Source organism: Styela clava, chromosome 1, assembly GCF_964204865.1.
Source record: "Styela clava chromosome 1, kaStyClav1.hap1.2, whole genome shotgun sequence".
Lineage (NCBI taxonomy): Eukaryota > Metazoa > Chordata > Ascidiacea > Stolidobranchia > Styelidae > Styela > Styela clava.
Window position 1 is genome coordinate 22071847 of NC_135250.1, and position 26740 is coordinate 22098586.

Genomic DNA, 26740 nt, shown 5'->3' on the forward strand with positions numbered 1-26740 from the left:
GTTTTCCTTGATTCAAAAAGCGTTTCGCACGACATCTCCTTTGCGATTTCGTATTTAAATAAAGCAGGCTTTTTTACCATGGCCCAATAAATGTGATTTCACTGACTGTTGTTAGGTTTTGTTTGTTCGTTTATATAAAACTCATTGCAAAAAAGGTATTATATTGAAATGTATCAATAGCTTAGTACGCGTCCACTTGAAAATATGTTACAGCAATGAGCCTGCTCCTTCAGGACTCAGACACAGAAAAGACGATCGTAAAATGGGTCCCGTCAATCAAGCCATCACGTCGCTTGTTCGTGCAGTGCCTCGTACGGAAGTCACAGCTCACTTTTACTTGCAAAAAATTGTAATTGTATATCCTACAAAATTGTATTGTATGAAATACCTCATTTGGAACTCCTACATCCTTCCATATGGCCCATAATGTCTGATATAAAGATAATGAATAGAATATCCTTGAATTGAATTCACCAAATACGTTTCACGAACTTCCAACTTCCACCAAAAAATAGTGGACTAGCGGATATTTCAATAACGTTCAATAACGTATGGAAGTTTAATGATATCAAATTCAAATAAATCCATAGTTTATGCACCATAATCATATATCTATAATCATTCCCAAGCTTTCTTTCATATCATGAACTAAAAATTTCTATATGTGGATGTCATTATCATCAGTTTTATCGACATCGATTATCAGAATTTGATTAGGTCATTTCCACGGAATTCAATGCAGTATTAATTTTTATGTGTCGCCACGAGGAAGACTATTGTTAACTTTTTTTAAAATATCGGATGTAGAAGTGTATAAAAAGCCGTCATTTCTCACTGTAAATCACAGTTTCGTCGAATCAAACTGAGACAAACAACAGGAAAGATGAAAACAACAATTTTGATTCTTCTCATGCTGGGACTTGGCATCAAGTAAGTTTTTTTGCATTTCATTTACGCTTTATATCAATTGCCGAGAGAAATTGCCAAGTAAATCCATTTTCACGACGAAATAATCATTCCAACTTACCGACTTCCGCACTTAACAATTCAAAGCATTTCTTCTTTCGAACTAAGAAATATATTTGAACATTACTCTCCCCTTTTTATTATCCGTCTATATGAAGCACTTTTAAATGATATGAAAATTCTATGTAAGATTTATAATATTTTCATTATATTTATCAGTGACTTCTCTAATGTCATGATCATCTTTTGTTTTTAGTGCAAAAGCCCTGGAGGAAAGTAAGTTATAAATTATATTGTCATTATAACTCATTTAAATTTACTTTGTCCTATATTTATATATATGAAGAGAGGTATATTATAAGATTTGGTTCGCGACTCTATTAGCCAGGTAATACTATTCGTCCTGTTTTAAAACACACAACAGGCGCTGCATAAAACTGGCTTACGGCAATTTTTTGGGGTATATTATTGCATTCACCAACATCAGATGCGATCGACTACTCGAGACGTGGCGATCGGTCGGTCGCGATCGTGATCGAGGTATTGGCCACCCCTGATATATAATTTGGCACCAACTCCGGATTGAAGGCAGTGTATGCATGTTTATTTAATATTCTGCTGGAAACGCTTAGTAAATTTAATGCTCCTTGAGTTTCTGTAGTAAATTTTGAACTCTTTCATCACAATTAAAATTCTCCACCAAATTCCGAGTTTTGACTCCGACTCCCAACTCCGCGTATTTGTGATAGTAAGACTCCAGTGAAACATGCCTTGCTCCGACTCCACAATACTAATCGGCGCATTCGAGCTGTCATGTTGGACACGACCTAAGGATCGTTTTGTTGAAATTGTTGTTGGTATTTTTCTTCAACGTCATTAAAAAATTTCCCATTCTTATTACCCACGAGACATTGCTTTGAAACTTCCAGCGAATAAAGATAGCCGTTGTCGCCAGAAGACTATTACTTTACTTTTTTATAAATCTACCTTGAAATCTGGACTTTAACCAAAATTTCGCTGTATTGATATTAATTCCTGGGAACACGGTTTTTAATCCGCCAAACGTTACGGCTGTATATACTTTCGCTAAAAAATGTTTTGTAAAAGCATTAATTTCAAAGTAGTAGAATAACGTGTGTTGGTAAGACGGAATCACATCGGTTCGACAAATCCAATTTACGTACAAACTATGTTTTGCTGTCGATTGGTTTGGTTTGAAAGGTCATCTGTGTGACATAGCTTCAAGAATTCATAAATTAACGCTTTTTTGTCTTCAGGTCAACCGGACGAAGACAAGTTTTATTATCACCATCATCCTTATGGCTGGGATCAACAAGACAATGAAAAGTGGTATCATCCTCATGGGTACGACCATCAAGATAATGGATTAATGGAAAGTACGTTATAAATTATATTGTCATTATAACTCAATTTAATGTATTTCGTCCTGTTTATATATCTGGTGAGAGATATCTTATAAGCTCTGGTTCGCGACTCTATTGGCCAGGTAATTTGAAGTTGTCAAAGAAAGAAAATTTCTGCTTAAAATCAATCACTTCCAATTGTTTCCAAATTTTCTATGAGCCCACTTTCACCTATAAATTTGCCTAAAATTTACTATTTTGAAAATGCGTCACTAAAAATAATGTTGGTGAGCCATTACCTTACGTGGGGTGTGAAGGCATTACTTTTTGTGTCCATATATATGAACATGTGTTGTGTAATCGAGGAAAATGTACCACTGACTCTCAAATCCGGGTTGAAAATATTTCGGCACCAACTCCAGATTGTAAAAAACTTGGCAATGTATACAAGTTTTATTTAATATACTGTTAGAAACGCTTAGTAAACTCAATGCTTCTTGAGTTTCCGTAGTAAAATTTTTATTCTTTTATCATCATTAAAATTCTCCAAAAAATTCTGAATTTTGACTCCAACTCCGTTTAGTTGTGATGATACGACTCATGTGAAAACATGCCATACTCCGACCCCACAATACTAATCGGCGCATTCGAGCTGTCTTGTTGGACACGACCTATGGATCGTTTTGTTGAAATTGTTGTTGGTATTCTTCTTCGACTTCGTGAAAAAATCGCTTCGCTCATTAACTACGGGACCGTTGGACCTAAGATCGTTGTTGTAGCTAGAAGACTATTACTTTATTTATTCATAAATTCACTTTGATATCTAATATTTTATCCAAAATTTTGCTGTAATATTCTTAATTCATGGAAACACGGTTTTTATTCCGCCAAAAGTGACGGCTGACTCCTACTTTGATTTTGCTACAACAACTGTTTTCAAGCCTCAACTCATTATTACTTGGAACAATCTTAGGTCTATACTTAACTCTCGACTCTAAAAATTTAAAATTCTTTTTTGATTTGGATAAATTGCCAGTGCTGTTACTCTAACAGGCAATTTGTGACACAATATATTCCAATACTTTGTGAACGTCCATTGCCGTTACTACTTTAATTTTTCGTGGCTTTTGCTCATAAAAATGGTTTGTAAAAACATTAATTTCAGAGTAGTGAAATAACGTGTGTTGGTAAGACGGAATCATATCGGTTCGACAAATCGAATTTACGTATAATTAAATATTTTGAAGCATAAACTATGTTTTGCTGTCGATTTGTTTGGTTTAAAAAGTCATCTGTGACTTCATAACTTCAGGAATTCATAAAATAACGCTACTTTGTCATCAGGTCAACCGGACGAAGAAAAGATAATAATACATTTCCTCAAACATATATTCCGCTACGACCAACAAGACAATGAAAAGTACTATTATCACCGATGGTGAACAATAAAAAAGTTCTAAACAGCTACGCGACTTGAAGACGGACGGACCCGGCAGAACATAGATATTTCTTTTCTTCATAGATTAAAGGCTAGCCTTATTATTCAGAATATAACACTATAGTATATTGCATTCAACATTTGTATGTTTATTGTGTTTGGAGTGATGTTTTGGGAAATTTGGCACAAACGCGTGTTTCAAGAGGCTCAGGCGATTCAATTTTTATTATGGAGAAGAACAAGAGGCATAGCTTAAATTTTAAAGCAGGGGTCGGCAACCATTCGTCACTCGCAGGCCAAAAATAAAGGTTGTAAGTCATTGGCGGACCGCACATATTTTCAGAATGATAAAAACCGAACAGATGGCCGACATTTTTTCACAAAGGGCATAAGTTAAATTTTAAGCAGCGCGCAAAGATTGATCATGTGAATATTTTCTGCGCCATTAAACCATTTGCACTTAGCATCAACTTTTCTGCGTTTTGTTGCCATTTCTAATCCTATTTAAATTACAGGCTCATTAAACGAGTAATTATGAATTATATTCTTGTTAGGGTATAATATAATTTAGTTTACACGTGTCTCGCAATAAATTCTGTTACGTAAAGAATCTAATCATCAAAACAGCTGTTTTGTTACTATAATTCAGTGTAGCGTCGCGGACCGGATTACATTTCTCCGCGGGCCAGGTCCGTTCTGCGGTCCGTAGGTTGCCGACCCTACTTTAAAGCCAGCACTGCAAATCTATATTGTAATGGAAACCGCACAAAGCCGGAGAAAATTCCACCCGGCCGAAATTTTCCATAGAAATGTTCAATACAGAAATTTGGTTATTTTACCAAAGAGTATCATAGTTGTCCTGAATTTGTTAATTTCGTTTTACATTTCGATAAAAAGAGTATATTCAAGACTGGCTGAAGGCTTCGATAATTGGATAACTCAACTCAATGATAGCACATCGCGTTCAACTTGACGTCTTGGACAAAAGAAAACACATTCAATCTGTAAAGATTGAAGCAGTGGTTCTTAAAGTATGGGTCGCGGAAGGTCCAAAAATGAGTCGCGGCAAGGTCGCGGATGCAAGGGCGGCGTATTGTTGCATCACAATTAATATATGCCAGTCACGTGTCTTGTTTTATACTGTCGGCAACCATGCATGCCGTCGTTGTGTTGACCGCGCGGCATGTCGTCTTACTGAAGCAAAATACCCCAAAAATGGATGTCTTTTTTGGTAACGTAAAATCTCATAGACGAGGCAATGAAAAAGCTCGCCTCTCATCATTAGATGATTCGAGATCTAGCATGAAAGAATGTGGCTTCAGCTCGAGGCACCATTTTCTGCGAACGAAGCAATATCTGCACATTTTATGAGTGGAATTGTGGAAAGTTTTATATCGAGAGACCGAATGCCTAGCTAGGATGTCATGTTTGCGACAGACATGTATACTTGCGCATTGAGCCCAGTAAAATAAATCCGTGTATTTGAGATTTAATGAAAGGAAACTTCAGTTTCACCAATCATACTGAATCAATGGACTGTTTCTAATGAATCGTTGTCTGCATTGAGTCAAATAGTATTAACCTAAAAAATACACTTTTGCGATATTTAGGGTTGGGTCGCGAGTAGTCATAAAACTCTCAAAAAAGTTTAAGAACCATTGGATTGGAGAGTGTCATCCAACATCTTATCATTTACCCTATTCGGTAGTAAACTCTGCCGCTCAACTGGTATTCAGCTTCTCATCTAGATTTGCGAAAATGGTCAGACTTTTTTAGAATTCTGGACAGTTTTGTGGGCCTAGTATTCACGATTTCAAAACATGCTTCTATCTCATAAACGGTGTAAAACTGTTCACACGACACGATGTCAAAATAATAGACACTATCTAGTCATTTGGGTTATTTCAGCTTTTGTATTTTCTTCCTGGAATAAACCAAACAACAACTTCGTGGATTCATACAGAATTCCGTTTAAAATTTGTCAGCAACCAATTAAGAAAACAGCGTGAATAAAAATTTGTTCCAAATCATGTTTGAATTAGCACAGCATGGTAAGTTTGTGTCCCTATAACTTTTCTATAGAGAACAGATTCCTAGACAGACAAAAAACGAGAACAAAAAGCACTGTGACAAATTTTAGATTTCGATTTTGTTTTTATTAGTTAACATGAACATCTTGAATTTAACAATAATTACAAGCATGACGTAGTGACTAGAAGCAGCAATGGATATTCACAATTAACTATAATGGTGCGCGTAGAGGCATTGGTGCATAATAAAGACTTAAATAAACTAAAACTTGAAAAAAAATTCGAATAAAATAGTTTCAGAGATAGATAGATTTGTTAGCACAAGTACGATCCACTATTTTCTAGACTTCTTCGTGCGCGATACTTTCTGCGTACGGTACTGGAAACCGGTTTCACAAGTCTTTAAGAATCTCACTCCATTTTTGCCATTTCTTATCAATTTGTATATGGAATTCGGCGTCAATAAATCCGGTTATATTGCTTAAACTTTTTTTACGCTGTAAAATACTCTCTCTCATTGTACGAATATTCATAAATTTTCGCTCCAGTACGATATCAGAGCAAATATGAGGTGCAGTTAGTCCAGTACCGTATCAACTTAAGTTCATTCGTGCTGAAGTATGAAGTCACCGTCAATTACGCTTAGTGACGGAACAAACGGCATTGATCGTTGGCTGACAATTTTTATTTACTTTTGTTGGATTAGTTATTATTCAATTAGAAATACGAGTTTTAATCATTTTCAAGTTTTATTGAAACATTATACGATTAGAACTTTTCGAGTTTTTTGCGCCCCAGTCCAAACGGCGCCCATGGCACGAGCCATGGCTGTCATACCCTAGATACGCCACTGTATAATTGCAATACTTTCGTTGAATAAATTGCAAGAATGCAAGAAAAATATTGCATAAACAATTATCCTAGATCACATATTCGATAGGATTCAAATCTCACCTGGAACAATTCAGTCGAAAAGATGACACCTACGAACTAAAATTGAACGAGACTGTTAACGTTAACGAATAACTTTCAGTTGATTTAAACCTGTATCGTAGGCCATTCGAGCGAAACGGAAACATCCGACTCATCGTAAAATGGTACGACCAGTTTGTCTCCGTTGTCTATTGATCCTTAGACGCATCTGAATATTCATAAGGTTTACTGTCTTTTTGCAAATCAACGACATCCCATACCAGCAAGTACACAGGGTTAAACTTTAACACCTCGTTCCTCTAGTTGTAGATTGCTTCAGTGTCATCAGCCTATGCACCGGTACTTGCACGCAAAACATGGCGGGTACAAAGATAATGGAGTTAGGATATTGGGATTTTCGAGGGGTAAGTAGGCTAGTTAGATAAGTTTACTTAACGTAGTCAGTTTAACCGTGAACAAAATAATCCTCTTATTGTGATATAAACCCAAAGCTCATACAGAGCCTCGATACAACTCGCCGTCACTGGAGTACTGCATACGCTTCGGTGAATACCTGCAGGGTATTAATATGTTTAGAACTTTAGGAGAACACGAAATAAAATCAGTCAGCGGGACATGCCAATCCAACTGCCGCTAAATACCTATGCGGCGTGACGTCCGTGATTGCAAGTGTTTCCATTCATTGTGATATCGGAAACGATTTTGACTGTGCATTTAGCTCGGTTTACCACAGGCAAACGGAACGGTCAGTCTTAAACGGTTTGAATCGAAAACTAGTTTCCACTTTCCAGCAGTCTTTTTTCGAAAATTTGAGCGATCTTTTACTGACCTCTTGGCAGTCCGATAGGGCTGTAGATAATTAAATACAAAACTCAAAAATATGTTAGTATCACGGGAATAAATTTGTACTCAGATTAACTCCAACACTACATTTTGTGCATGTTACCAACAATTTGGTAAATAGCGCTAAATTACCAATTGAAAAAACCGTGGAAGGAATAACTTGACTTACTAGCATTCCACTCGTTGAGTTTGCCTTCGTGTCTATATTTGCATTTCTCTGTCAATATACATTTTATAATTACAGTATGGCGAGGCATGCCGATATATGCTCGAATACTGCGAATGCGATTATGATGACAAACAATACCCAAGACGATCGCGTGAGTCAAAAGAATTTTGTATTTTGATGACGAGGAGGATTCCTGTTTAATAATTTTTTGTTTTTAGGCGTCGATTACAGTGCATGGAGAGACATATGCGAAACATTAGATCTGGATTTTCCCAATGTAAGCATGAGCGAATAATAGAATTAATAGTATTCTAATTAGTGTACCTGCATCAAATGCAATCGAGTTTCCCCACTTTAAGTATAAGTCGGCACAAAGAAACGTAAAATGAAGTTGATGAATGAAAATAAATCCTAAAGTCTTGCATATGAAGAGACAAATTCTTAAATCACATATATATATATATATACCAAATAGCGTTTGCCTAAAGTTTTGAATCCATGAAGATTAATATTTCAATCCAATGATAAAATTGACACACTGTAAAGTCAATCCCCATCGTGTAAAATGTTGAAGCGCTTTATGAAGGCGTACGTCTATTTTAGGTGACCCCGTATAGAGAAACCTTAGTGTGGCGGAAGTGGAACTGCAATTCTTATATATTTGTTTTTTTCGGAACCCACGTTCCGTTCAATCCACTCACCCTTGCTTAGATATTGACAGCGGATTCCCTGACAGCAGTCGTAATCCATGTTGTTAGTGCTCCACTGAAAGCCTATTTTGGTCGCGACTCTTGGTATAAATCTATTCTTATATACCTTCAGTTACCATATCTGATAGATGGCACAAAAAGATTGACAGAAAGTGTGGCTATATTAAAATATCTCGGTCGGAAATATGGTCTGACACCCGGAAGTGAAGACGACAAAATAAGAGCAGACATGGTGGAAGGTTAGAAATAATACCGTTGAGCAATGTTTGGTATTAATCAGATTGACAATTGATTCATCTTACAAGATATCATAGAGCAATATTAACACTTTTATGTATTACATGTAAGAATTGCCCATAAAACCTTATCCAGCAAAGTGACTTTGTTTACCTAGTCTCATACCAGTCGAACAATGTCAGTGTTTGTAAAAAAAAATGGCCTAATGAAACTTGTCATAAAACAAACGTACATTTTTTTTTCAGGTGTTGTTTTGGAAATTAGAGACCGATTTTATGGATTGTTTTTCGAACCGTTAGTATATTTTCTTACTTTGATATATATGATTTTGGCAGACTTTCCTGGTATTTAATTACTAATCGTTATCTGTAACCAATGATGGGAATCAAAATTTTAAGGTTCCCTTGCATCGAACTCAGATTTCCTCATTTCAGAAAATGTGTGTATGTGATTAAGTAAGCTGCTTTAACAGGACCCGCTTCAGATAAATATAATACACCGAAACGGCAAATATATATACGCTAGTAGTCCGCAGCGCCACACGATACCCGGTTGGTCTACAATGTACAAAACAAAAATAAGAACTGTTTTGCCGATTGCTTCGCAAGAACGGATTTGCATAAAACCCGTGAAACCCAACACCACTCTCTTTAACTGTTTTCAAATTGTCATTTGTTTTATTACATTTTCAGAGAAGGTCAGTACAGCAAGTACGTCCATGACTTCATCACGGACATGCGAGGGCTCCACGCTAAATTAAAGAAGATTATCAAGTTCATGGGCAAAAACAAATGGCTTGTTAATAATGAGGTAATAATAGGTTACGTTCATGTAAAAGATTGATATTTGTTAATCTATGTAGTATTAATTTAAAAATTCATATTAATTCAGGTATTGAATGGTATCGCCTCAAACAACGCGCTTAAAACAGGCACTATACGTTCAAGTGACTACTAAGATAGTTAGGTTTAAAGACATGTCTATTTATTAATAAAGTTTGGGTTAAATATGTATGGAATCGGCTGTTATGCAAAAAAAAACTATTGAGATTAAAGAATTTTTTTGAATATTTTATTAAGAAATTTTATATTACAGTTGACGTACGTGGATTTTCTTTTTTACGCTATGATTGCACAGATTAGATCATTGATTCCGAAAGCACTCGATGGATACGATCGAATCGATAAATATATGATAGATTTTCAGGTACACAAAAGCATAATTATTTCAGACACACTCATGAGATGCTTTTCGACCGGGTTCCCTAGTGTTCTACAAAACGCATATTGGGGTTTTGTGAAATTTGGGAGTTCGGTAGGGTTCGGTTACGGTTTCTATTTGAGTGGACTTTGTCAATTTCCCAATACAATTTGCGTGAAACAGTATTTTCTGCTTTAACAACTACTAGGAATAATAAAAACAAAAGTAGCTTCAGTATAAATATGTGCATAAATATTTCATTAAACAACATGAAGACACGATTTGAAAGTTCGTGCAGAAGGTACCATAGCAGAAGGGTCGTTAAATTTCTTGCATTTTCTCCTCGGTAATGACTTTTCATCGTTGTAGTGTTCATTTTTTTTGACTTTCATGCCCAAATGGGTGGTTTTGAATAATTGTTAATTGGGATTCCGCGATGAGCCCAATAGCATATCAGAGGTCCACAAAGACAAAAAGGTTGAGAAGCACTACACAGGTGTATCACGGATATTTTGAAACGATATTATGACGCTACTTTTTATGTATGAAGTTATTTGCTGTTCGTTTATTTCTAATAATTACTGGTCAAATTCTAATCACAGTATAGACTCAAAACACCACACTGCATTTTGAGTATGTCAGATTTATTGCGCGATGGTTTTCGAAACCTTTTTTTATCATAGGATGCCATTTGAGATATAATTCCAAGGGTGAATTTTGTTTGAGGTAGTTTTTATAGTGAAGTTGTCGATTGTATTTGCAGTCTATACCAACGATAAAGTCTTATCTCAAATCCGGAAGGTTTGCGGAATTTCCAGACCACGATCCGTACTTGCGATTGGACAATAAAGTTGATTCGTCATTTACGAAGCAAGAAGATTAAAAGTCATGTATATATATATATATTGCAACCAATGCTTTAACTTTATCTTCAATAATTCGATTGAATTACGGTTTATTGAGAATGTATCAGACAGTTTGTCAAGCTTTGTGTACTTAGATGGAGAATCTTTCAATTTAGGATATTTTAAATTGCATTCTTAAAATAAATCTGTCACAATCATCAGTCTGCAACTAAAGTGAAAACTGTTGGATTTCAGGATCTTTTAGCACAAATCGATCAGAAAAACTAGCGTTCTTTAAAAAGTATTTTTGCAACTATATCCATATCGCCTCTTCCTTTAGCCGCTACAAGATTCAGCTATTATTTCATAACCATGACGCCTCGATATCTAAAGATGAAAGCAGTCGACAAAGGCTATCACTTTCATTTTTTCAAATTATCCTCGGGGTCGTATGGGATTCTATATTCCATTCAAAATCTTGTTCAATTCATGGGAACACTTTCTGCGCATTGCGACAGGCAGTGCCTGTAAGTATCATTTGTAAAAGTTTATAAAAACCAAGCACACCAATGCAATAAATGCATAATGGGATGTGTGACTATAACGAAAAAGATAGACCGTCACGCACTGTCGTATTTACGTGGAATCGAATACTTATTATTAACTTCAATCAATTTATTTCAGTCGCTCTGGTATAAAACAACGGGCGCATCCTAACCTTTCAAGTTCGCACCGGTATATCTTGACCAAGATGGGGCATATTTTACTTATTTCTATAGAAACACACACAAATGGTAAGCAGGCCTACATAATATCTCATAGATACGTAACAATGCATCGTAGATTTCTCAGATTCAAAAGATTTTCACGATATTTGGAAAATACCGGTACCGGCGTGAAACAAACGCAATATTCGTCAGTGAAACAACGCCGCATGGACGAACAGCGCTGAAAATTGAGTATTGGTAGTAATTTTATGCCGGCGTTGTAAAGCTATGGGGAAAGCTTTGCTAACTTCACCGAATCTTCGTCCCGTGCATTATAGTTTTTGTACCATGGCGGGATTAAAATATTTTATCTTACTCATGGACAGTCGGCGACTCCAGTAATTTTAATAGAACACACACCAAGCTCACAATCAGGAATTTTGTAATTTGAAATAGGATAAGCCGTGCTATCAGCTCTCAACATTTGGGACCACATTTACCAGTAGCAAATTGGCCGACGGAGGATCAGCTGTGTATTTTAGGATACTTTTTAACAATTTTCCTGGAACGCAAATTTTCAATCTACTGCCATCCAAGTTGATAGTTTTTTCGCGTTCTTCAGCATGTCCATAGTTTCAGTGCAAAACAATAGTCAGGAGAATGTTGAACAAAAAAAGTACTGGTATACACTACTATACAAGCAACCATTTTATTGTTCATCAAGTTGCCTGAAAAAACGGCACCTGGCGGAATAAATATAGTGGGCAGGTTTCTAAAACACATATTGCGATAATGGGTCCCTTTAACTGCAGTGAACATCTTTTGCCTCATTAACACAGTAGATTCTCTCCCCAAAAAAGTGCGTTTGATGGGACAGATGAGTTTAATTCTCCTTTCCTCATTACTGCGTATCAAAGCTGGCAATTTTCCATCACATGAAATCCAATTTCAACACTCTTAGTTGTGTCACTGGATATTTTCAATCACATACACAGATTCTGAATCTGTACCGCATACAAGTCTGCTCCCTGATATACTCAAAGAATTGACGGCCATATTGTGGCAGTTCAAAAGTTCTAAGACATCGACTGGAGGTCGATTACCCGCAGAAATTAAGGAATCCTGATTTTTTAATTCTGAAGTAATGTCTAATCTGCGTACTGCACCATCTTCAGAGCATGTAAACAAGTTGTCAGGTGACGTTGGATGGAATTGAACCTCCCATACTGTAATGCAATGTAGGAAGTTTATCCTATGATAGAATATTTCCAAAACCTTACAAATTTTAATAAAACATTATCATATTGATGACGTAGGATAAAATAATTATAGGAAAGGTTGGTAATTTTGACAGATTTCAGTACGAATAGCCTGAACCATTTTAGTATGGCTTGGTGGTTGCTGAGAAAAAGGAGCAAACTCTTGCTGATCACCTGTTTATGGGTATTCGGATGGTATTTCATACAACTATGTGCAGAATTCTACGCTAAACAACAGAAGGTGGCTGCTTATTGTTTCCTACACTAACCATGTTCTTACATCTGAAACATTCATCCGAATAGTGATTACCATATCATGGCTAGATGTTTCACACTGCTATAGTTCACCATATGGATCAGATTACATTACCAAAACTCTTCATGTAGTCTCATAGCTGATTATTTTTAAATAGGTTATGTCAGTTTAACTCATACAATAACTGCACATGTCTTGCAAATAGTGAACTAAATTTTAATTCACAAAAATCTATTATATCTAATTACTTCTCACCTTCAAGATCGTGAACTTCAAGTTTTGTTACGGGTGCAACTTCTTTTCTAATATCGAAGGTAGTAACGCATCCATCGGCCCCACCTGCGGCAAGGATGTGTGGTCGTGAGGGATGCCGACAAACAGATTCTAGCGCAATGAGTTCTTCTGATGTTACAACGATTCGTGACGGACTGTCTTGTGAACTCCTTAAATCCCAGAGACGTAATTGACCCATTTTATTGACAGTGCAAATTTCATTTTGTTTCACAAAACAAACATCAGTAATAGGACAACTGTCCGCTTTAGCTGTAAATGAAAAGTACAACTATATTTTAAAAATGCAAGCCATTTGCAATCGAAACTCGGGTGATTCGAAGGTTATCATTGTAATCTATTATGCTAATACTGTATAAAGATCTTTTAAAAAAGATTAAAATAGAATTACTGTAGATTAAGTATTATTTCAATAGAGGAGGAATGTAATATACCAGCCCCAATATATGATTATATCAATCAATCTTTTATTTTGGTTCTCTGACATAAACAATACAAAAAGTAAACAGACAAAACAAATGCAGAGATACCAGAGAGACAGGTATAACTTTGTATAAAAAGTTAAGAAGCGTACAATATACAGGCCCACCCACCAAAAAAAATAAAACAAGGACAGAAAAACGTGATTTACAATCTTTGACAGTACTTTGAAAGCAATTTAACAAAAACAGCAAATTGAAGTGGATAATTGAATGCAATAAACTTCCACCTTTTAAATTGAAATGTGTGCCGTGTATGTGTAACCCAACAGTGCTTTTCCAAAAATATGGAACAAAAAACACTCCCTAACGTAAAATGGTGATGCTGTAGGCCTAGTTCAATTTCATTGCAAAAATAACACAGTGACAAATAAATAGGATTTACATATTCATCTCAGAGAAGAGAAAAGGTCTCATAAGCAAAGAATGCAGGTTTTTATCTCGCTAAGAGAGCAGAAAGGTGAACGAATGGATTAATTGCACAGTTGTTCAGTAGTGGCTTCTGCCACCAGCTAAGTCTTTATATATGCAACACTGAAATAACCAGCTATCCAAAAGATATGCTGTGACTCTTTCTTATTTGGCAGTTGATGACCGAGAATACAAGTTACACGGATAAAAACAAAGCTTTGAGAGCTTATAGGGTTGATTAACATGATTCAGTTTACAAGAATGAATACAGTCGATTATTGAAATGGTTCAGTTGCCAAATAAACCCATATTAAATTCGAACTATTCTCCCGATCTATGTAGCAGATAATTACCAAGTTTTCTCAGTAGCCTATCACTTCCAATTCTCATCAAATTAATATTTCCATCTTCTCCAACAGTGACAAAATCAGGTATACTGACATCAACCCCAGTACATGGTATTCCGTTTCCAGATATATGGTGCATTCCCTTCCACTCTTGTACTATATCTAGCATCTGGAAATGATGCCATAACAGTTATGATGTATTAGAAAATATTGATTTTAGATAGGTGTGAAGAACAAAACAAAAAAATTGATATTTACAGAATGAAGGAGAACACAAGCCACAATGTATTTGCAGCCAGGATTGGACCTAATTATAGGACGTGTAGGATAAAAATCTCAGTTTACCAGAAATATTCAAGACCTTTCAGAAATAGTAGCTCCTGAGTACAGGAGCTGGCAGTAAGTATAAGGCTGAGAATTGAGAAAGATTGAACATCGGCATACAAGATGCCAGAAGGCTTGGCCTGATGACCCTTAAATTAGAATAGGCAATAATTTTTGACACATTACCATTGAATGAGTGAGTTTATTAACCTATGTTCGAAATTATCTGAAACAAATTAATCTTTTAGTGAAGGGTAAGCGAAAGAGGAATTGTTTTTATTCAAAACAACTGCACAATACAAACATTGAAACATCGGTACTTACTTATTTAATAACAGAATTGGAACAGATGGTTATATAATTTCATACATTTCAATCCCAACCCAAATAAATGTCATTTAGTGATAGCTCTGTAGTTTTTATATAGAGATACCATTCATACCTGAGATACAGAATATTTAAGCAGCACAACATCACCATTCCCCAATCCCGCAATGACTGTGTCTGGATCAGCAAAAGTGAGCGAGTCAATATTACCTGAAATAAGAAAAAGTTACTACATATTAGGATAATAAGTTAAAAAAACATGAATATGAAAAGATCACAATACGTGAATTCAGCAAATGCAGTAGGGCACAGTTCTTCGATTCGAAGAATAGCCCCAACATTAAAAGAAATTAATTATAAAAGTGAGTGCCACTTCTTTGAGAGACAGTCTGGGCCTCCATATCCGCAAAATGTCGCTGCGCAATTAACTAAACGAAAGCAAAAAATAATCTGATTTGCTGAAGGAAAAAAGATAGACAGTAGCATTCCAGGGTTTTCGATAAAAAAAATCATAAATTTGGCCACATGACAGCTGACGCACGTCGCGATTGATTTAAATTATTACAGAAACAAAAATGGCGCGATGTTACGTATTTGCAGTCGTGCCAAGATACCCTCGTTTCAAAGACCAATAGAGTTTTTTTTTATTGAACCAAATGTTGGGACATCTCGAAATGACAGAACAGTGCCCTACTGAAATGAAAACTCCACAAAAAGATTTATGGCAAAGCAAGGCTTTCATCCCATTGCTCATGTAGGTCAGATATTGCTGTATTGAGGAGGGGCCGAGGTTAATCTGTTATAATTTCAGGGTGATGGCTGATAAAGTGAGCCTGTTTTATGCATGATATATTCCATCCCCGACCTAATGCACCATTCAAAATTCCTGTAATCAATGTGCCAGTCAAATTAACAGTATTGTATTTAAAATCCACCACTATTTTGGTTACAATTGTATATTTAAGTTATTATTTAATGTTAATTTGTTTCTATTATGGTACCTAATTTTTGAGTTTTAAATCACCGTAATTTTTTAAATACCAGTAAAAGGATTTAAACTGTTATGTTATGACATATATAATTTTATTACCCTTCATAGAACTTCAGGTGCAGAGGTATGCTGGTATGGAAATATTTGAACCAATAGACTAAACCAGGGGTCACCAAACTTTTTTGACCGCGGGCCGGGTATGACTCAAATTGTGTTGAAACGGGCCGGATGAATATTTTTGTCAATGCAATACAATAAATCCACAAAAGTTGGGAATATCGCAGAATATAGATCGAGAACAACCTAGGAAAAAAAAATTAACAAGATTTCTATATCTAGACAACTATCCTGAGTTTAGCTGTTATCAAAACGTTGCTTTCATGAATTAGAAATGTTACAAAATCCGCGGCAAAAAATGTTCGCATCACGTCTACCGTTACGCCGTGTTGAAATACCGCTCATAAAAACGAGTGCCTGCTGTAGCTTGGAATTCTATGAAATTTTGACATAATTTAGATAAAATAAACAACTATTATCTGGTATTTGAATTTTTTCATTAGCGCATAAATTTCCCAACATTCGACGCTTTTAAAAATTACTCTCCAGTTATACGTAGTGCAAATTAATGATATTGTCTACGGACACCAATAAAATTTATATGGACGTGTGTATTTCTTGTCTAACTTGATACTTACCAATTTTTATGAAGTTCGTACAATCAGAACATCGTTAATTATTACCCACAATGAACCACTGTCAAACTATCATGCACAACTCCAGCGTTTATTTGCGACGATCTTTCGGCGGTGTCAATGACCGTTGCCAGAATAAAATCCTGAAATAGTCTCAATATACCATAGATGTGACGCACATCGAAAGATTAGTGATTGATATGTGTTATTTTTCCATATTTAGTTCAGTTCTTATCAAAAAAGTAAAACAATCATTATGGAAAAAATTGGCTGTCGGGCGGTACTAAAATTCCGATATCTCCGTTATTTCTTGACCGTTTATTCCAAACTTGGTATTGTTTTCTATTTTTACTCAGATCTTTCCACTGGAGCAGTTTTTATTCAAGTCGGATGAACTTCAATTTTTTTGTAACATACCTACATGAATATCCGCATTAAAGCAGTACAAAAGTTAGTGTGGCTTTTGAAATTGGAGCAGTACGCGAGGGATTACAGTAATGTTAGCACAAAATGCACATTTGACGTTTATTTTAGCACGAAAAACAAACAGTTTCGTCGAAAGCAAGCGCCACGAGTGTACAAGTGTATCGCGTACAAGTGTAAAACGTTACGTACTAGTAGCATTCAAAGTCGCAAAAACGAAGTTTTGTTTACAACCACGACTGAAAATCTGTCAGAGTGACAAAAGTGTCTGAGCGGATGCGGAAAGGCCTATTATTACGTCACTTTTCTGCATCTTGCCGATTGGCCAATGTTACGAAATAAACAAGCACGACGATGCTCGTGAAAATCTTCCTTGGAAAAAAATTTAGCCATTTTTGCGTGTTATTGCGGACCAGATAAAATGACGCCGCGGGCCGGATAAAATGACGTTGCGGGCCGGATCCGGCCCGCGGGCCGTAGTTTGGTGACCCCTGCAATAGACTAAACCAGGGGTCACCAAACTTTTTTGACCGCAGGCCAGGTATGACTCAAACTGTGTTGAAAGGGGCCAATATTTTTGTAAATGCAATATAATAAATAAACAAAAGTTGGGAAATCCATTCAATTTATTCAAAAATATATATTCTACAATTCTGAAGATTTGAATATCAAATTCTATATCGCAGAATATAGATTGAGAACATCATGGCAAAACAAATATACAAGATGTCTAGATCTTGAAAACTATTCTGAGGTTAGCTGTTAGCAAAACATTGCTGTCATGCATAGCCGCATGTAAGCAGTACAAAAGTTATTGTGACTTGGTAGAATTACAGCACTATTAGCGCAAAATGCACGTTCCACGTTCATTTTAGCACAAGGAACGTACACAGTAACAGTTTCGCCTAAAGCATGCGCCAAGAGTGCATCCTTCGCAAAAACTGTTGCGTACTGGTAGAGAATTTTAGCCTTTTATATAACAGCTATTCCTAGAATAATTTTGGATTACTGCAATTACACTACAACTCCTAAAAAGGAAAAATGATGATTGACTTATTCGATTCATACTTAAATTTCCGAAACACAACCAAAAACCAACGAATAACATTTAAAAACTGTCTGAGTGGATGCAAAAAGGCTTATTGTTACGTCACTTTTTGCATCTTGCTGAATGAACAATGTTAAGAAATAAACAAGGAAGTCGATTCTCGGGGAAACATCTCATGGAAAAAAATTTCGGAAATAACTTTGTTTGTGTTGTTGCGGGCCAGATGAGAGGACGCCGTGGGCCGGAACGGTCCCGCAGGCCGTAGTTTGGTGACCCCTGGACTAAACAGATATCGAACTTCAGCAACTTGTTTTGTATAAAAAATGAGCTTAATATAATTTGATGTTTATATCTACCTGGTACCCTGCATTTATGAGCGCATCTCAACTTATCAGTTTCCAAGTTTTCATCTTCAATGGCGTCTCCTCCTTGCACCGACCAAACATTGATTGTATTTGTCTTGTTTTCCCAGCTCCCAGTTATAAAGACGTCGGGTTTCTGTAGACTCGATCGAGTGGGTCTCCATCTTACTTTATTTATTTTTTGCGACACAAATTTCACGTATTGAGGATCACCCATAGCAATAAACAGAGATAAAGGCAAAATATCTGGAAGTAAAATACAGAAAGAAACAAAACGGGCTTCAGAATTAGCGGCAAAGTGGAATGACGGGGAACTCCCTTATCACGGATGATGGGAGTTGTAACCGGCAATTGAGTCCATAATTAAAGCATTGTAAATTAACAAAAACTAATTTTAAGATTGCAAAAATAAGACATAAAAAATGCAAATTTTGTTTATTCAAAAGTCATTTTGAATACAGTCTCCTTGTTCAAATGGCTCGACTGGGTGGCGCATGGTACTCCTGCGTCCTGCCTCCCACCAAAGCGTATAGGCTGCCATAACGTCCTTATTTCTAAGATTTGTCCTTATTTTGACATGTGTCCTTATTTTTGTCTTTATTTTATGTGTAAAGTTCAATTCGAATGAATGATTTGCTAGAAATGCTATTTTACAACCTCATTGTTTGCTACGCGCTCTCATTACTTGATAACAGCGAAATAATTGACACAATGACAGCAACAAAAAAATAGCCTACCGGCCAAAATCAGTTCGTGTAACTTGAATCAAAATATAACTTAAAAGTCAGATGGAACAGATAGTTTCCAAGAATAAAGAACTGCTGGAGCAAATTTTTTCTAGTGCAAAGTATGATTAGACACGTGTCGCACTGGCGTGAATACATTTTGTTTATAACATTTCGTTCTTTGTTATTCCATTATTATGTTTCCCCGATGTCCTTATTTTTGGGTTCATATCGATGGTAGCCCTGCATATAACCCACGCAACCGCACCTCTGATTACCCTGTATAGGTTTGCAGTTTCGAACGCCGACCCCTGGCGTAGGCGATAATTCAGTGCGGGAAGATTGCTGGACTCCCCGTAGCCATAGGGTGGTTCACGTAACCGCTGGTCGGTGGTGACTTTTGACTCAATTAATTGCTTACTAAATACACATCTAGAGTAGGATAAAGTTTTTTTGATATATGGCAAAAAAATGAAGACTACGATAGGAATCGATACCTTACGTTACATGTAATGAAATATTATGGAACTAGCGTATAGTCTCAAATATAATAAGTTATATAGAAAACCGAAACAATTTACTCAATCGTTCATAAATAGAGAAGATACCTAAAAATGAAAGCAATATGTTATTTAAAGAAGAAACGGTACAGTTTCATTTACAAATATTGCAAATTCAATTTAGCCAATCTCGTTTGTTTTGTAACCTTTCACTACAAATTTTAAGTGAAATAAAAGTAAAAATGTTTTGACTTGATACAAAAATTGTTATCCAAATTGGTTAAAATGTTTTGGCTCGTCAATAATCCGATTTTTGAGTAAGCGTACCCTTACATCTTGGTAGACTGTTATTAACAGCGCATTGACAACTTAATTAGCGGCTTTTTTATTAAGCCATATTAAAAATAAATTTCAATATTACTATGAAATTGTGTGTTTATGTTAACGGAGTTTTAATTGAGCCTCAAAGGTTTGTTTAATAACATCACTATGCGGCCCATCGACAGGGTAAAATGCTTTATGAACAGAATTTTTTTACCAAGTATTGATTGTTTTATTGCGAACTTTCATAAAAACGTGGTATGAGTAAATACGAACAAAAAATAAACTAATTTGGATGATTACGTAAGCCCGGGGCATGATGTCTTAAATAAATCTAGATAAGAAGCACAATACAAATTATTTTGTGTCTAAAGCATTTTCTTAAAATATGTACATAATTATTTAAAACATGAAACACATTTAGATTTAGATGGATATTTCAATGCCTTATGTCTATCATAAAGCAACTTGACAAATTCTGTAGCATGAACCATAGCGTTCAATTTCTTCATTTCATTATTGGGGGATGTGGAATAGACAGTTCGGTTTTCCGTATGGACGCAGGTAGATAAATGCTCCTTATATAAATGTTATTGATCATCCATGAATTCTGGTGATTTTAAAATACTTTGGTATGCTTTGAACCGTCGCAGAGAGAGGGAGAACTTTTTTCCCTATATTTACCCAATTGACCTTTTCGCAAGATATTTTGGTTGTATTGCATATTTTGGTATTTTTGTTACAAGAGTTCGTTACATACATTTGTTGTCTTTTATTAATAATCCATGTAATTTCCCTTCACTACCTGTACCAACGCGTGTTTGGCAACAGGATATTATCACTTTGATTATAGTTTTCTAATCGGCGATGTCGTTGTCTTGTTCCGCGGATTTTTTGTGCAAATCGTCCACGATATAAGCCCGCAGGGAAAAGAAGTCTAATATTATAGTGCTGTTCCATTTTTATACTTGACATTGATATAATACATCTGGAGCGAGCGGTCGAATATCTGGATAAAAATGGAAAGAATCCGAGATTTATTTGCACTTGTAGTTGCCATTTGCGTTATACAACTTTCAGGTATTTATTTATTTTTTGTTTTATTTTGTACACGTTTTATAGAAAATTTTAAGTGGAAAAATTCGGCTGCTGCAGAATTAGCAATGATGTGAAAAGCACACAAAGTAAACCGCTGGTGAACAGCCAAATATGGATATAAGAAAAAATGGATAAACTATATAACATTTAGTAGATATATATGCTTATTTGTATAAGCTTCGTAGTGTCAGTCATTTTCTAGTGTTTAAGTCTACTTTAAACATGTTCGCTTTAATATACTTTATATATATATATATATCATTTTATATAAATATTATACACCATACTCGAGACATATCGCAATGTTATGAGTGATATCAAACTCTAAAAAAGAATGATGTACAAAATTGCATCAAGTTCGAAATTTTTATATTTCAATATTACGGATAGCCTGTCTTAGTCTGAAAGGCCGATTTTCCATAACACTTCAGCTAATTATTGATTTCAAAATTTTTGTTCAATATATATACTATTTATTTGAAAAAGAATCAGGAAATAAAATATTTTCATTTTAATACTATTCTTATGAATTTGTTAAACAACTTTATTTTTGTATTCTAAACTGAATATAATTGATTTCTGTCACGCTACAGCATTTATGAACGGATAAAAAAATTTCATCTTTAAATAGAAGTTTGTGTTGAATCTTCATTTAACTACAAATATTGGTTATTAACGACTGCAAAGCAATGGTGTAGTGCTGTAATCAAGGAAATACCTTTGATATAGTATCACATATCACATATTTATATTACAAATTGATTTCAGATGCAGCATGTCAAAAACCTTTGATCAAAAATGGCTACGTGCTTCCTGATTATGGACAACAGAAACTTTACAGTGCAGGAGAAAGGGCCATGTTCTCCTGTTTTTTGGCCCTTCGACGTATAGGACCAGCATATGCTGTATGCCAGGGCAATGGACAATGGACTGAAGTAGCGACATGTTTCAACCCACAAAGTACGACGCATTTTTGTATGACTTATGGTTTTAGTTGATCATGACTATGCAGCGGGTGATAAAAATCTCGTTGGTTTGAAATGATTAAAATTTTGTGGGATAATCCGAATTCCCTGAAATATTTAAATTAAAAAAGAACCTTATTAATACAGTTAAAGGTTATTCATTTTCGATTGATTACTGTTACAAAACAAAAACCAGATTTGGATAAAGTTTGCAAATATCAAATCAATATTGAAAAAAATATATTATCAGTAATGTCTCAATTCCCATTTTTTCAACCTCAGCTGAAAAATAAAATAAAAGTATTGGAGTCTGGAAATTTTCTTTTACTGTATTCAACAAATATGTATACATACAGAGTTTTGTCCGCCCGAAGAGGCAGAGATAAAAAATGGATCACCCTTAAACGGGCCCATTCAAGGAAAATTTTACAATGGAATGGCTGTTCACTACATTTGCAAATACGGTTACAAACTTCCAAGTCCACGGCAATACAAGAATATGTGCAAAAATGGAAAATGGGAATACGTTAAACCGGAATGCAAAGGTATATATTTACAGTTCTCTCTTTTGTTACTTATCGATCTTAAAATCGGTAAGTATGTTGATAGGTATTTGTCTGTCTGTCTGTGTGTTAGATGCACGCGATATCTCACGAAGGCGTGGTTGAATCTGCTCCAAATTTTGCATGTGCATTCATCATATCTCGGACCAGTAGCCTATTGATTTTGGATGAATTATGTCGTATAATTAGCGAGTTATTAATTAATTAGTGATGAAGAGATCTGGATTTTTACAAAGCGAGAGATTTTCGAGACGCGCTGAATGTGTGTGTGCATGTCCGATGCGCAAGTTTTCACGCTAGTGAGCCAGAGAGAAGGATACACACCGCTAGATCGTATCTCGTGATTAATCTTTGAGCATTGTCCATATCTCTCTTGTAACTTTGACGTCGTCGCGATGCGCAAGTTTCCTTCGAGAAATTTTCCACGCTATTGAGTCAGAGCGAAGGATACACGCTGCGAGATCGTATCTCGTTACTTATAATTACTCTTTAAAGTTTAAGCAATGTCCATAAACCTCTATGTCTATCAGGTTAGGGGTTGCAGAATTCCTCACCAAAATATCGCTAGGCTGTGTTTGAATAGCCGTCGCAACCCGGGTTAGCGATGTTGTATTTGACACAAAATATAGGATTGGTAAATAGGCTATTGGCTGGAAACTAATCGAAACAATCCAGTTCCGATTTGCAGAATTCTTCATAAAAGTATTTCCTCGAGTAGTATTTTGACGACGACATGGGGAGTTGGCTATTGTTTCCTACATTTTTGATATTGGCTGAAAACTATTCAAAACAATCCAGTTCGGGTTTGCAGAATTTTTCGAATTGAAACTGCAGTTTCTGTTTTGGGGGATCCCCTAACTTTCGATCGATAAGTCTTCGGTCTCTGACCGTTTCCAACCGAATTCTAGTTTTCATTTTCTTGGTGTTCTTCTTTCTTTAGGCTAGCTTCTTTTTCTTTCATCCAACTTTTATATTTTTCGTCTGCGTTCGACGCTTCCACTTCATCATATTCTTTTTTTTTTCGTTTTTTTTTTTTTTTGTATTCATTCCTTTATTTTTTCATACTTTTCATTTCATTTTTTCTTCTATTTTCTCCGTTTATCATCATTGCAATCCCTTTATTTTCAGAAATCGACTATCGTCCTTTAAGAAAATACTGGGATGAACTTTCATTCGAAGAAAGGTGAATATATAGAATTTTATTATATCAAAATACGATAGTTTTATATAAAGAGAGCGGGAGTAGTGGTATTGGTACGTGCAACTTGATTGGCACTATGAATTGGCATTTTGATATTGTAGTTCCACTTCGAAAAAAATCAGTCTACTCTATTGAACGTTCTCATATATAATTTAAATACGCATCGACAAAAGCATTACATTTTTGAACCGATATAATTTTTAATCTAAGTTTCCCACTGTTTTACCTCATAATATCTGAGTAGTAATTGACAATATTCCAACAACCGAGTATTGTTCACCAATGTTCTATCCTAGGCATGTTTGAGCTGGAATGTGCGTAAGGCAAACAGTTTTTAAATAGAATTCCAAATATTACCCTGATTTTAAAGCAAGAACAATGTTTTCAGGGTCACCTACTACTCCATATTTGGAAAATAAGAATAAGTTGGAAGAATCAATGAACACAACGAATCACAACTATTAAATAAATATATTTTTATTTCATCGTCTCCGCTTTCCTATTTTGGTTGATTATGTGTAGCCAATTTTATTCACATTTTAGCAAATTTGCTCGAATATTATGATTTTTTTAGAATATGAGCTTACATGATGTAAAATTGTTTCACCTGCAACAGTAAAATTTTCTCTGTGTGCGACTGTATACAAATATTGTACATTTTACCTAAAATGAATAATTGATGATCTACAGATGTAATAGAAAATGAAACGTGCATATTAGTAGTATATTTAATGAGGTCACAACAACTTGTGATGATTTTTAATAAAGTATTGTAAATAAAAGTTAAAATATAGTTTCTTTGAGTGGAACGGAACAGATAACACAGCACACTCAATTAGAAAGTTTAGTACGTAAGCCGTCAATTCAGATCTGATATAAAAATGCCGTATGGCATTGTATCGCTCTATGCGCATGGTTCCCATCGGCTTCTAACGCATGACAGGCTGCAAATACTTATCTTGTTGCCAGGCAGTCTTACCACACGAAGTGCTTGGCATCTTAAATTACAAGTAACTCGTCACGTAGGCTATACCATACAACAACACAAATGCAGAAGTAGGAAGCTAAGGTTTTGAATGTACGATATAGCCAATGTTACAACCTGGATTAGGAGATGAAATTTAGCTTGACTCCTGGTTAACCAAGGGTTGTTTCGATGATCTACTTGTGCTCACAGCTCGGGTTCGCTCCTGACGTCACTGGGCCATTGCAAAATTAGTCGCCCAAAGTTGCTTATTCATATCCAATCAGACCGAAACAACAATTATGCGTCGACGTAATGATTTAAACCGGTATCATTGCAATTTAAACAATCAGGGTCATGTTTCACTAGATATCAATAATGGATAACGTGCCTGGGGCTTTGCATATTGGTGTTACCTGTTAGTCAATTCAAGTATTAGATTCCTTAACTAATAAAAGTTGATAAAAAATTGTCTGATTTGATTCATGATTTATCTCACTCATCGTGATTGCTATAATACTGAAAGAAATACATACACTAATGGGCACAGATAAACCACAAACACACTCGCAGCTGCAATTTTGACAGACGAAAAGGTCAACACCATTCAATTTGTATACGGGATATACACCGCCATGAAAGTTTGCAGTTTCGCCTCTCATTATCACGCTTATGAGTCCCGAGGGAAAGCAGATAAGATAAAGTAAAGCGAAAGCGTGCCCATAAGTTCACTTTCCTCTGGGTTTGGAACTAAGGGACTTTTAAGTAAATAATGGGAGCTGCAGGATAGCAATTTAAAAAAGCAAGTGCATTCTGAACAATAGGATAATTCATTGCATTCTGATTTTCCTGAGACCACGGTGTACGCATATTCAGCTGGAGTTGCCAAACTCCTCACATTCCAGTGATAATAATAAATTGAATTACGATAATTTAATAATAGGTTTTTGAAGCCTTTAGCCGGATAAAGTCCGTAGGCTTAAATGTCGTGAAATAGACTTGATATAACTCCACTCTGTCTAGACTAGACTAGACTGCAGGATAGCAATTTAAAAAAGCAAGTGCATTCCGACCAATAGGATAATTTATTGCATTCTGATTTTCCTGAGCCCGCGGTGTACGCATATTCAGCTGGAGTTGCCAAACTCCACACATTCTAGTGATAATAATGAATTGAATTACGCTAATCTAATAATAAGTCTTTGAAGCCTTTTGCCGGATAAAGTCCGTAGGCTTAAATGTCGGGAAATAGACTTGATATACCTCCACTCTGTCTAGACTAGACAAAGCGGCATATCTTGCTGAATGAGGCAAAAGGTGTTTTGACTTTCGTAAGAATAATGAAAGGGATAGTTTTAGTCCCGAAGTTTTTAACCGACGGCCTATAGTTTAGCTTTAGTGGTAGGCCACGAAGCTGTTTTCAGTGGACCAGAGAACTTGGCATAAATCAGAACTAAGCTAACAGGAGACTCGTTTAATAATATCATCCTGATCAAATAAGTGCACAGTGCAAAAAGACTTGACCTGAATTTTGTGTTTGTGCCACAACTCTTACTTAACAATGATAAATGTATTGGGGGACTAATGACTTTCTACCCACTCATAGCGTGGGCGCTGCCACTGCTAGCAGTGGCTGACCGATGCAAGCGCTGTCGCTACCGGCAGTCGCCCCGACTAGCGGGATTAATATGATGTTTTGCGTATCCGTGCGTGTGTACGACAATTTTCTCATTAAAGTTGCATGAATAACA

At 35.7% G+C, this 26740-nt stretch overlaps 4 protein-coding genes across 5 annotated transcripts; 3 read left to right on the forward strand and 1 right to left on the reverse strand.

The window, feature by feature from the left end:
* Positions 1-790: 790 nt before the first annotated feature.
* On the forward strand, positions 791-3899 carry LOC120345330 (clavanin-D-like). Its single transcript, XM_039414744.2, has 4 exons — positions 791-930; positions 1223-1242; positions 2244-2363; positions 3675-3899. Exons 1-4 carry the CDS (start codon positions 884-886, stop codon positions 3770-3772), a joined length of 285 nt encoding a protein of 94 aa, XP_039270678.2. The 5' UTR covers positions 791-883; the 3' UTR covers positions 3773-3899.
* Positions 3900-6874: 2975 nt separating this feature from the next.
* LOC120348302 (glutathione S-transferase Mu 2-like) lies at positions 6875-11758 on the forward strand. Of its 2 annotated transcripts, XM_039418421.2 has the most exons (8): positions 6875-7135; positions 7819-7894; positions 7962-8020; positions 8566-8692; positions 8936-8984; positions 9383-9500; positions 9786-9896; positions 10654-11758. In XM_039418421.2, the coding sequence occupies exons 1-8, from the start codon at positions 7088-7090 to the stop codon at positions 10771-10773; spliced, it is 708 nt and encodes a 235-aa protein (XP_039274355.2). In that variant the 5' UTR covers positions 6875-7087; the 3' UTR covers positions 10774-11758. The 2 variants fall into 2 exon arrangements, with proteins under 2 accessions (XP_039274355.2, XP_077967942.1); XM_078111816.1 differs by lacking the exons at positions 9786-9896; positions 10654-11758 and adding an exon at positions 9582-9708.
* A 108-nt stretch (positions 11759-11866) lies between these two features.
* On the reverse strand, positions 11867-18960 carry LOC120348301 (nucleoporin Nup43-like). The gene is made up of 5 exons (XM_039418420.2): positions 18647-18960; positions 15252-15346; positions 14492-14654; positions 13213-13500; positions 11867-12668 (listed from the first exon to the last, which is right to left on the reverse strand). The coding sequence occupies exons 1-5, from the start codon at positions 18867-18869 to the stop codon at positions 12409-12411; spliced, it is 1029 nt and encodes a 342-aa protein (XP_039274354.2). The 5' UTR covers positions 18870-18960; the 3' UTR covers positions 11867-12408.
* Positions 18961-21118: 2158 nt separating this feature from the next.
* Positions 21119-24818, forward strand: LOC120348610 (complement factor H-related protein 2-like). The gene is made up of 5 exons (XM_039418770.2): positions 21119-21278; positions 22065-22256; positions 22618-22806; positions 23953-24007; positions 24414-24818. The coding sequence occupies exons 1-5, from the start codon at positions 21218-21220 to the stop codon at positions 24442-24444; spliced, it is 528 nt and encodes a 175-aa protein (XP_039274704.1). The 5' UTR covers positions 21119-21217; the 3' UTR covers positions 24445-24818.
* Positions 24819-26740: the final 1922 nt, after the last annotated feature.